The sequence below is a fragment of the Impatiens glandulifera genome, chromosome 3, assembly GCF_907164915.1.
Source record: "Impatiens glandulifera chromosome 3, dImpGla2.1, whole genome shotgun sequence".
NCBI lineage: Eukaryota > Viridiplantae > Streptophyta > Magnoliopsida > Ericales > Balsaminaceae > Impatiens > Impatiens glandulifera.
Window position 1 is genome coordinate 51,143,694 of NC_061864.1, and position 13,142 is coordinate 51,156,835.

The 13,142-nt window shown below is 32.3% G+C and overlaps 1 protein-coding gene across 1 annotated transcript; it reads left to right on the forward strand.

Moving 5' to 3' along the window:
- The first annotated feature begins 12,575 nt into the window (after nt 1–12,575).
- LOC124930352 (merozoite surface protein CMZ-8-like) lies at nt 12,576–12,971 on the forward strand. Its single transcript, XM_047470704.1, has one exon. The coding sequence runs from the start codon at nt 12,576–12,578 to the stop codon at nt 12,969–12,971; it is 396 nt and encodes a 131-aa protein (XP_047326660.1).
- Nucleotides 12,972–13,142: the final 171 nt, after the last annotated feature.

Sequence of the window (13,142 nt, forward strand, 5' to 3'; positions counted from 1 at the left end):
CAACGACCTCACGACAGAAAAAAGTCAAAGATTCTTATCAAGGAGATGATTTTGCTCAAAAGATGGTTCTGCTAGTGGCAAGTAATCCTTTAGATTGACATATATTTTCAATTGAGGCCAATATCATAAAAATTAAATGTCGAGTCTATGTGGGAAAAAATGGATCTTTAAGAAGAAATATTTTGTTAACCCTTCATGAATCAAGTATTGGAGGACATTCAGGGATGCAAGCTACATTTCAGCGGTTAAATTCTCTTTTCTGGTGGTCGGGTATGAAGAAGGAAGTTTTAGAAATGATAAAAAATTATAATATTTGTCAAAGATTTAAATCAGAGAAGACCAGCAAGCCTGGATTATTGCAACCATTACTAGTACCAGAACGCCCGTGGTTGAATATCACGATGGATTTTATATGACTTCCGACATCAGAAGGCTGCTCTACCACATTGGTAATTGTTGATCATTTTACTAAGTATAATCATTTTATTGGATTGAAACATCCATTTTCTGCAGCCCAAGTTGCATCTTTATTTGTGGATAATTTCTACAAACTTCATGGGTTGCCTGAGTCCATTATTTCTGACAGAGATGCTATTTTTATTAGTCTATTTTGGCAAGAATTGTTGCGAGTTATTAGGGTGAAATCGTTATTGAGTATAACTTATCATCCTGAAACTGATGGCCAAACTGAAAGGGTCAATCAGTGTTTAGAATCTTATTTGCGTTGTATGAGTGGACAAAATCCAAAATTGTGGAGACGTTGGCTATCTCTCGCAGAGTGGTGGTACAATCCCACATTCTATTCTTCAATTAAAATGTCCCCTTTTGAAGCTCTTTATGGATTTACTTCGATACCACTACCTATGGGTCCAATGGTATCGTGTAAGGTTGGTGCTGTTGAAGATTTTGTTCTAGATCTTACACGGATGTGTCATATTCTGAAAGAGAATTTGGAATTAGCTCGGAATTGTATGAAACAACAAGCTGATAGAAAACGTCAAGAAAGAGAGTTTAAGGTGGATGATTAGGTGTTTTTAAAGCTACAACCTTATCGACAAACTTTAGTTGCTGCTCGTAAAAATATCAAGTTGTCGGCAAAATATTTTGGACCTTTTCTCGTTGAACAAAGAATTGGTGAAGTGGCCTATCAATTGAAACTTCAAGAGGGCTGTAAAATTCATTCTGTTTTTCATGTGTCCTTATTGAGGGCTAAATTGGGCGAGGTGCAGACGATCAGCTTATCATTTCCCATAGTGGCAGAGGATGGCGATATACTATTGGTTCTAGAGAAAATTTTGGAAAGACGTCTAATCATAAAAAAGGGAAGAATGGTTGTTTAGGTATTGGTTCAATGGATAAATTCTGCGAGGGAGGATGCCACGTGGGAAGAATGAACTTTTTTTCGTTCCCAATTTCCTGAATTCTATAAGAAGTTTCCGATGTAGAAGCCATGTTCGAAAAAGGCAAAGAAGTTGTTAAGGGGAAAGGGATGTCGTGACTCTAATATTCACAACAATGAGGATTCTACTACCGATGTTGTAGAGTTGGACTAGGGCTGAAATAGAAGTGGTTATATCTTTTAAGGGCTATTTTACCATTTGTTAGTCTTTAAATAGGGATAGAATTGTCAAGGAGAGAGTATTGTATTTTTGATATTCTAATTGCTATATTTTCTCTTTCTAATTCAATATGTTCTTCTATTCAATTTGTTCTCTTATTAATCTATTTTTCTATTCAATCTGTTCTTCTACTCACTCTGTTTTTCTCTTTTCTTCTATACGAAACTATTATTGTGGAACTTATATCCTGATTGATAGGGTGATCACTTTCTAACTTGTTAGAAAGTATTGAACAAAATAATTGGGAAGAATATTCTTGAGGCTGTGCCTATTTCTTAAATTTATACATAACCTAAAAATCTCTAAAAATCTGTGGTTTGTATTCATCCTCTTATAAATTATGTTCAGATTTAACCGGTGGGGAGGAGATGATATTGAGGATTGTACAGAAGTAAATGAAACGTGTTTAGACTGCAAGTTATTCTTATGATAACATATTTGATGGTGAAGAATGGATGGCCAGATCAAAACTAGAGGAGGGACGTTGATGCGGTTTTCGTCGTCGGGAGTTACGGCAGAGGAGGTGCCATATAAGATATTTTCAGGTGCGACTATTTGTTGTGGCATGAAGGAGATGCATGGGTTTACAAACCGGACCGGTGAAGATTGAAAGAGAAGCTTATCATGCCGGCTGTGCTTGAATCTTTTGTTAATCAGATTTCTTATATATTAAAATTTAAAGACAGATGAAACACGTAGATATAAAAATTATTAACAAATAATAAATGTGTGTTATGTGTAGGATGACATGGCTAAAATTAAAGTTAAAATGTTTTGTATCCTTTTGAATAAATCTGAAAATTTAAGAAAATAATTTCCCGGACTGTTTTATTACTTCCCATATGGACTCATGTATAATCCTCCAATGACTAACACTATGATTATCCTCTAGCAGTACTTTTATACATGTCTTCACTGAATTTTCTACAGATTTAAATAATATCTCACTAAGGCATCACAATCTTACCATCAACAAACTCATTAACAAAAAATTTACATATGCTGCCACACAATATCCAACAAAAGGATCACCACCAACTGCATCAAATCTAGCCAAAAAAATAAAAAATAAAAATAAAAAAATAAAAAAATAATCATGATAATTTTATATCATTTGCTGGGAAAAATGCCAATTTTATCATCGAACTATAACGGAATATTCATGTATATCACTAAACTAATTTTTGTTCGTTCGTACCACTGTTGTTGAACTTAATGTTGATCTATGTCACTGTTTGACAAAACATCCAAACCCGTTAAATTTTTCGTTAAATGATGACAGTGTGATTTGACATGTCATTTTTTTAAAAATTAATATATATATTTATTATATATTTACTTTTATTCACTATTTATAAATAATAAAACTTAATTTTACATTTTCAAAGGTATTAACCAAATAAATTATACATTTTGAGAAGTATTAACAATATTTCATTCTTTTTTAATTAATATATTTTCAACATTTATTTTATTAACATTTTTAAATAATAAAGTCTATTAATAAAAATAAATGTTAAAAATATATTAATTAAAAAAAAGTGAGTTATTGTTAATGCCTCTCAAAATATTTATAGATTGTTTGGTAAATGTCTCTAAAAATGTAAAAGTTTTATTATTTAGAAATTGTGAATAAAAATAAAAATATAATTAATATTCATTTAAAAAAAATGACATGTCAATCACACATGTCATTATTTAACGGAAAACTTAACGGACTTGAATGTTTTTGTTAAATAGTGATATAGATGAACATTAAGTTCAACTACAGTGGTATGAACAAAAAAAAATAGTTTAGTGGTATACGTGAATATTTCTTTATAGTTCGATGATAAAATTGACATTCTTCCCATTTGCATTGTGATCATAATAACTTTATCACCTTCGTATTGTGGGCAACTATCTTTATTGTCGATGATTTCACTAGTGCCAAAGAAAGAGGGGAGAGTCCCTGCCTTCCCTTCATATGGTCCTCCCGACCAACGCATTCCTTTCCCAATTCCGACTAATACCCAATTCCGACAAATAGACAATGAGAGAGAGACCTCAACTCAGCCACGTCGTCAGCCAATTCACCCCTTTTCCACAACCCCAACCACTAACAAATGACCCTATTTCAACTCTTACACCTAACTCTAAACCAGCCGCCCACCCTAACCTTAACCCTAAACCATCCTATCACCCTACCGTCCACCCTACTCCTAACTCGACCGCCCACCCTAACCATAACCATAAATCGGATGTCCACCCTAACCCAGAACCCAACATTGAAACCCTTAGAAAATATCCATCTACCTTAGTAGGCTCCCAAGTTAAAGAGGGTTTCTCTTATTCGAAGATTCTTAAGAACACTCCACTTAGACATTGACGTCATCCTATTAAAAAATAATATCGCCAAAATAGTTATGACATGCATCGAGAAAGGTTCACACTACCCTCGAAATATTCACTTGAGTCTTACAGATGCAAAATTATTGTCGAAGTGGTCCAAAAGGCCTCAATATCACTTTCAAAAATAGGTTCATAGAAAAAAAGACACATCAATATGGTCGACTCGAATAGACACGATCATTTTGTGGAATTAAGCGTAATGGTGATAATACATTTCGAATCATTAAAACTTTCGATGTAGATGACACATTCTACAACACAATTACAAAAGATATAAATATTACGCTTCCAGCCGCAATGATAATGCTTCAGAGATATATAAGTTTTGCTAAAATCTCCCTCGAGTCGAGTCTTGTGCCTTTCTGCGAACCCTGGGACAATGTTAGCCGCACTACAAATGATCTTCAATCCTGGGTTCTGGAGGTTCTTCTAATTAAGTGACCGGTCAAGATTATAAATCTTTGCGGCTCATTCCATTTATTTACGTTTGCTAATAACATAGACAAAGTTAAGGTAACTAACAAAATTTGACATTTATATGGACATCAAGTTAAATTTCAAAATTGGATAAAATTAATGTGTTGTTGTCCGACCTCAAAAAAGTTGAAATCTTCATGGATTCGTATTGTTAGTCTATTGGTTCATTCACGAAATTCGGAAGCAATCACAAAAATTGACAATGCATGCGGTGGTTTGATAGAAATAAATGAGGCAATGTTGGCTAAACTAACATGCAATGAACCTGAATAAAAGTCAATAGGAGGGGACAATCAATTTTGACTCAAATTAAGATAGATAATAGATGTCTTATTTACGATCTCTCGGTGTTGTCGAAACCATCTCCAATAGTATCAATTGTGGATAGAAGTCTAACATAGACAAAGTTAAGGTAACTAACAAAATTTGACACTTCTATGGACATAAAGTTAAATTTTAAAATTGGAAAAAATTCACGTGTTGCTGTCCGACCTCAAAAAAATTGAAATCTTCATGAATTCGTATTGTCAGTCAATTGGTCCATTCACGAAATTCGGAAGCAATCACAAAAATCGACAACTCATGCGGTGATTTGATAGAAATAGATGAGGCAATATTGGCTAAACTAACATGCAATGAACCATAATAAAAGTCAAAAGGACGAGACAATCAATTCCCACTCAAATTAAGATAGAGGATTTATGTCTTATTTACGATCTCTCGGTGTTGTCGAAATCATCTCTAATAGCATCAATTGTGGATAGAGGTCCAACATAGACAAAGTTAAGGTAGCTAACAAAATTTGACATTTTTATGGACATCAAGTTAAATTTCAAAATTGGAAAAAATTCACGTGTTACTGTCCGACCTCAAAAAAGTTGAAAATTTCATGGATTCGTATGGTCAGTCTATTGGTCCATTCACAAAATTTGGAAGTAATCACAAAAATCGACAACTCTTGCGGTGGTTTGATAGAAATAGATGAGGCAATGTTGGCTAAACTAACATGCAATAAACAAAATAAAAGTCAATAGGACAGGACAATCAATTCCGACTCAAATTAAGATAGATGATAGATGTCTTATTTACGATCTCTCGGTGTTGTCGAAACCATCTCCAATAGTATCAATTATGGATAGAGGTCCAACGTAGACAAACTCCAACGAAAAAATTAGAACGGAATGGAATCAACCAACCAACCACGCAACCTCGACTAAAGATAAAATTTATAACCCAAACATCTTCCTAAGTCAAACCACCCCCACCATACAATCAACCAAACACGAATGATAAACTCTCTGAATCTAGAACCCCACAAACATAAACCACTCCCCATCCACCTCCTCATTCCCACATACACTTCATACCTACATTTAATTGCTTCAACTTTTTTCCTTATCTTAATATAACAAATGCACTATCTCATTTCTCATAAACATTTACTTATACTTTTCAATCTCTTTTTGAAGTAAATCATTTTTCCTTCAACATTCAGATTCATCATTGCCACTCCCATTTCTTTGGCCCCGCAAATTGAAATCATCGCAAAAACCACATTGATGATTATGATTTATGCACATAATATTTGAATTGCATGTATGCATTGAAGGATCAACACTTCATAAGACGCGTTAATGGCATTTTGACTATCCATTACTTTGAGACAATGAAGATCATATCATTTGGACAAATATGTTTCTAGATCCACACAACAATTGTGAGAAATGCAAAGACAATAATGAAAATTGTTTATTCTATATATTTGTATGTTTTACATAATAGATGTAAGTCCATTTTATCCTTTTGAAGAATTATTGGATTCGTTCAAACAAAATGAGTAATTAGAAAAGATAACCACGTGATAATAGAATAATGCATTGTGGATATACAAGTATGTGAAAAATACTAACTCGATGTAAAAAATCGAGAGATGATGCACTCTATTGATAAAAGGCCTATTATAGTTTGATGGAACATTGACAAACTACCATTTGTTTAAAGATGACATCTCAAAGAAATTGTATGCGAAGATGTTAAGAATGAATACATGATTCAGGATGGTCACACCTATTTATCGACCTCCAATTAAGGACATGATATATTGATCATAACCCACAACTTCGGATCCTTAGAGCTCGGTTGAAGATCAAATAAAAAGACGAGAATGAACATCACTCCTCAACTTCTTATACACTGCTACACCTAACAAACTTGAAGTGGTTTCGTCATACCTTTTGAAGAATGGGATAAATGATAAATTTAGTATTCTTTATTCAAATTAAGAGACTTCCCCAAATCTCCATACTATATTTTCACTTCCTTTGCTTTTTATCCCAAGAGACATAGAGACGTAGACAAACATAATTATTATCCCTTTAAGAGCCGAAAAGAGAGTTCCTCAACGGAGGAGATTGATAAAGGTGTGTGTAAAGAGGAAAAATGGTCTATTATTGGGTTTAACAAAAAAAGGCTGAATGTAAGGATAAGTCTGACATGCCTAAGAAAATACTCAAATTGAAAGATTTTAAGCTTAAGATCAATATAATTTGCTATCTTCAGGTATATCATTTATAGATTTTACTATCTCGTTTGAATTCCTCAACTGGGTTGATGTTATTGATGATGTTTACTTATTTCAAATTATAGAAACTATAATTGGAATGGATACACAAAATACATCACCGTCTGTTTTACTCTTTTTTTGACAAACAAAGATTTATCTTCAATGCTGGAGAAGTGAACATTAATTTCATAATCTATACACTTGTTCTTTATGTTGGATTGTTTAGGTTTTATTTGAAGCATATATATATATAATATGTTGTTATAGGGAAGATCTTGATTTTTACATCACAACGTGTTCAAGGTCAGCGTCGGAGGAGGATGAAAAATTATTTCTAAGTCGTTGGAGGATGAAAAATTATTTCTAAGTCGTTGGAGTCTAGATTAGGAGGATACGTCTACTTTGAGAACTTGGGCTCAACAGACAAAAGAAAGTGTACTACTGCTTTGACACTCTATTTATCATCTAAAGCGCAAGTCTTTGATGACGATAAATACCATCATCGATTACCATTATTTTTTAGAATAAAAGTAGTGTAGGAGATAGAGGATCACTGGAAGAAGAAGGAGAAATAAGATTATATTAAAAAAATTAAATGTTAATAAATTTAACGGAGTTATATATAAATTAACGGTGTTAAGGTAAAGTATTAAATATAACAAAATATTATAACAATAGTTTTTTAAATGACAAAAAATTAGGAGAGTCCTAAATTTGACAAATCCCTTCAACAAGAGTATTAAATTTATCATATATCCTTTTGAAGAATCTATGATTCCATTCGAACAAAAGAGTAACTAGAACAACCAAACATGTGTAAATGAAGCCATGCATTACGGATGAGCAAGCATGCAAGAAATGCTAACTTAATATAGAGATTAAGAGATGATGCACTCCATCAATGAAAGACCTATTATAGTTTTGAAGTGTCCTTAACAAGTTATTTGTACGACATCTCGGAACAACTCAAGCAAGTGACAATGTCCGATATAAATTTTAAGTCTACATTACTTGTGTTTGTTTTATTAGTCTCCAACTAAGTCATGATCTCTATATCATAAACAATAACTTCAGGTCTCAAGACTGTCACTTGAGCTTAGACTCTAGAATAGTTCTTATGGATAAGATTCGCAACGCCTACTCAAGCTAGTGAGTCGAACATTCAATACAAATCATAGAAGATGATGAAATATTTCCCGGAAAACCTAAGAAAAAATTAGGAAATGATATCTTGATCATAAACAATGACTCTAGGTCTCAAGACCGTCTCAGACTCCAGAACGATTCATATGGAAGAATAACCTCAATGTCTACTCGAGCTAGTGAGTCAAACAGTCAAGGTAAATCATAGAAGAAAATAATGGATCCCCCGGACAACCTAAAGACATGATTTCTTCCCATACTTGATTGATGGTACACTTGGAGGTCTAAAATGACATTAATGAAGAATCTGAAAATGACTGACCCTTCGTAGGATTGTATTTACATATACATGCATTAACATCATTTGCATCAACAAACATAAAAAATTTAAGTGATGATAACAACTTCAACAAAAATAAAATCCTAGTTTTTGTACACTAATGCACTTAAAAATAAAATGAATGAAAAAAGGAGAATTAAACTCTAGTTATCATACTAAGAAATCTTCTGATAAAATAAAATCTTAGTTCATACACTAGGACATCTTCAAGAGAAAAATGAAAAAATTGAAATACAAACAAAATGAAAAAAAAAGATTCAAATGACCACAAATTACGTCAATAAACTGATTCTTTGACAAAAGATTTGTAGGCAACCTATTCACTAGACCCGATCATAATCATCATCTCGTTTTAAAAAAACAAATAATATGTTATTCATGATTTCGAAACAAACAAATCTCTATGTTAAGACTAGGGACATTAAAAAAAAGATGTGATGTAAGATGTCTATCACCGATAGCGCATTATAAGTCATCTAAACAAGAACAAAAAGAATAAAACTAGAAGCGATGTAAGACGTATATCCTCAATAATGAGCTTTAAGCCATATTAAAAAAAGGAATGATCGTGAAACGTAAGCCCTTTATCGTAAGTAACACATTCTAAACCATTCAAAAAATAAAAGAAAAAGGAACCTAGTTCACACTAGGGGTAAAAAACTGAAAAAAAGAATAAAACTCTATTTCATACTAGGGGCATTTCCAAAATAAAACTAACACTTTTGCACCATGAACTTCGTTTCAACCTGATCCATTTCTCAAGAGGATCAATAGGCAGTCTTGTCTCGAGGCCCGATTGTAACAATTCGTTTTCTAAAAAAAACTATGTGAGGAATGATCAACAAGAACTCTCTATAAAAAAAGACAAGAAAAATATTTAAAAAAGGATATTAGAAAACATATACAAGTCGAGATGAGAGTGTCTCTTTGATGATTTTCAAAAGGAACTTGATAATTCCATCGACGGTTCGAGCAAAGGATATCCAATTACATCGTTTCGTGTATTCGTGATTAATTCTAAATAAAGAAAAAAAATGGAAGCTCTTGAAAAAAATCAAAGTCTAAGCTCAAACCAAGTGAATAAAGAACATTGTTCTACTTTCTAAAAGAAAAAAAAACGTTTCAAAAAAATGAGAAATGAGTTGAAACTCGAAGCTTGAAATACAATATAATAATAAGTGAACAAAAATAGTTATTAAGGTTAAGACATTGAAATCACCACTGCGTGTTCATCTAGACTCTTGTCTTTGTTGACTAAAAGCAAGAACTCGAGTGTATTGATTATGTCAGATATACCGATGCTGCTAAAAAGAGAAACCATAGTTTCTCTCATAGTTGAGATATTGAAATCACTACCTATTGCTCACATAAACTCTTGTTTTGATTAAAAGCAAGAGCATATGTGTATCGATTCTATCAAATATACCAGGTCGTCACAAAAAAAATATAATACTCAAAGTGGATGAGAAATTGAAATCACCACTCGATATTATTGAGACTTGCGTTTTGATTGCTCAAAAGCAGCACACGTGTACTGATTCTGTCAGGTAGTATCCCAAGTACAATACGAACTTTCTGAAGCCGAGAATGACGAAGAATCACTTCAATATTTTTTTTTAATAAATGAAGCGTGATGAAATTTCAAAGCATGTGCCGCAAATTGAAAGCTTGATTAAAACGTCAAAAATGATGTTTCGGGAGAAAATTCTCTTTAAAAAAAGTTTTTCAAAATAATCGCCAGAATAGGGATTCGAGTACATTATTGATGACCTCTGCATCGAAAGAAAAAGATAAAGAAAATCAACCTCCTTTTGAAGTGGTCTAAAACAACACTCGAAATGAGACTCCGAACATGTTTTGATCCAAAATTTGTTTTAAAACGAGAGAGATCAATGCACGGCTCAACTCACAATAAAAATATGAAAATCCCTAGACAAGTGCTAGGAGTATTTTCCAAAAATAAAAAAAAAAAGTGAAAAACCTTAAACAAGTGCTATGGGAATTTTCAAAAATTGAATAAAAACTTCAAGCCATGCACTAGAGTCATTTTTCAAAATAAATGAAGCGTTAAAGTCTTTAAAACAAAAAAACAAATCATTCACTAGGGCATTCTCCAAAAAATGAAGCGTTGAAACTTTCAAATAAAAAGAGAATTACAAAATCGTGATAAAAAATATTTTTTCAAACAAAAATACTAAAGTGGACATGACCCAAAAATTGGAAAGCTAAAAAAATAAAATGATAAAACAATATGAGACAATCTCATTTTTTCGTGTAAACAATACCATCAACGTCTTAAGTTGAATTTGCTTTTTCTGATGCTTTTATCGATAATTTTTCTTCAATGACCGATGATACGAGATAGAATCCTTAGATATATATATATATAGTTAAATAAATTTTATGTTTTTTCACTTTTTATATATATAAAAAGAGAAATGATATTCTTAACGAAATTCTCACGAAAACTAAGCCACGAATCCTACGTGGCAGACCACGTGGGTAGGAGAGAGAGAATAAAAACAAATAATTAAATTGAAACTTTCCATTTTCCCCTAAAACCAAAATCATATTCTTTCTCTTTCTTTTGTTTCATTCTCTCTCTTTCTCTTTTGTTTTATTTTCCTAAACCCACCGGCGATTCTCTTCTTTCATTTTTATCGATTTTTTTCCGATCAATCGAAATGGTAAGATTTCTTCCGTATATGAAATGTTTCATTTTTCCCCAAAACCAAAACCCTCACGACATCTCTCTTTATCTTTCGTTTCATTTTCACAAAACCCAACCCACTATCGATCTTACCGAAACGTTTCATCGACTTCTTCCCTTCTGATCGATCGAAATGGTAAGTCTTTTTTCTTTTTTCGTTTATCTTCCGTTCGAAATGATTGTCATATCAATATTTATGTTTAACGTTTATGCTTTAGCTGCTGAATCGATTTAGATTAGGGTTGTAAAAGATTTGGATATCAATATTATATTTTAACTGCTGAATCGATTTGGATTAGGGTTGTAAAAAAGAGTCCCGAAACCACTATTTCTGGCCCCAAAACCAGCATTTCTGGTTCCGAAACTACTATTTTTAATCCCGAAACCAGCATTTCGGGGTGATTTTTGGTACCAAATTTTGTGGGAGTGATTTTAGGCCCTAAAATGGTTTCTATAAGAACTTTTATGCTTGTTTCATTTCTTTGCAGTTAACTGTCATTTCTCCGACGTAGACGGTAAAGAATAACAATGATCTATTGGAGAGGTCTAAAAAATAGATTACATTTGAGTTGTGTTTTGGTTTATTGTAAAGAACAAACATATATATATATATATATATATATAATTTTTGCTCAAAGATTTTCAATAAACATGATTGTCTATTCATTGTTTTTTTTTCTATACAAAATCTCTAATACAAATGAATTAATAATGAATTATATGGACAAAAATGTCATTGCTGATATAGAGATCATAAGAAGTCCATTAATGGAGAATAAATAAAAAAAATGATCTTTATGAAAAAGAAGGTGATATGAAGAAGCGTCAATGCGTACTCCCATGAAAACACGTTAATTTAGCTTCAATACACATTAATTGAAAACTCATCAGTTTTTTTTATAAAGACTTGTTTGATGTAGGATTATTTAGAATTGTTTTAAAAAAATATATTTGTTTGATTTATGCTATGTAGAAACACTTTTTTGAATATTTTTTAATTTGAAACATTATAATGAATACTAAAAAATCAAAAATAATTGAAAACAAAGTTGTTATACTAGAAATTTACTTAATTAAAAACTTTATTTACAATGTTACAATTTGTCCTTTATAGTACATTTAAAATATAATCTATTATACATTTCGAGAGATCTCAAATAATCTCATTTCTTCATTAATTTGATCAATAAGAAGATCTGGATTTTCATACATGACCTACAAATCAAATTAACGTTACAATAAGATTATTCGTTTAAAAAAGAAATAAAATAGCCATAAAAGATCGCATAGAAACCATTTCGGAGTCTGAAATAACCATTTTAGGGCCTGAAAATGGTGATTTCGGGACCAGAAATGTCTGTTTCAGGACCAGAAAAGCCTGTTTCAAGACTAGAAATGCCTGTTTCGGGACCAAAAATGCCTATTTCGGGACCAGAAATGCTTGTTTTAGGACAAGAAAAGCTGGTTTTGGGACCAAAAATGATTGTTTCGGGACCAGAAATGCTGGTTTCGGGACTAAAAATGTTGGTTTCAGGACCAAAAATGTCTGTTTCGGGACCAAAAATGTATGTTTCGAGACTAGAAATGCCTGTTTCGGGACTAGAAAAGCCTGTTTCAGGACTAGAAATGCCTGTTTCGGGACTAGAAATACCTATTTCAGACCAAAAATGTCTGTTTCGGAACCATAAATGCTTATTTTGGGACCAAAAATGCCTGTTTCGGGATTAGAAATACCTATTTTGGGACTAGAAAAGCTGGTTTCGGAACCAGAAATGCTGGTTTCGGAACCAGAAATGACTCTTTTTTACAACCTAATTGAAATTGTTTCTGCAACTAAACCCAAAATGTAGTTAAACCTTAATCGCTAAATCCTAAACCCTAAACCAATCATCTAAACCC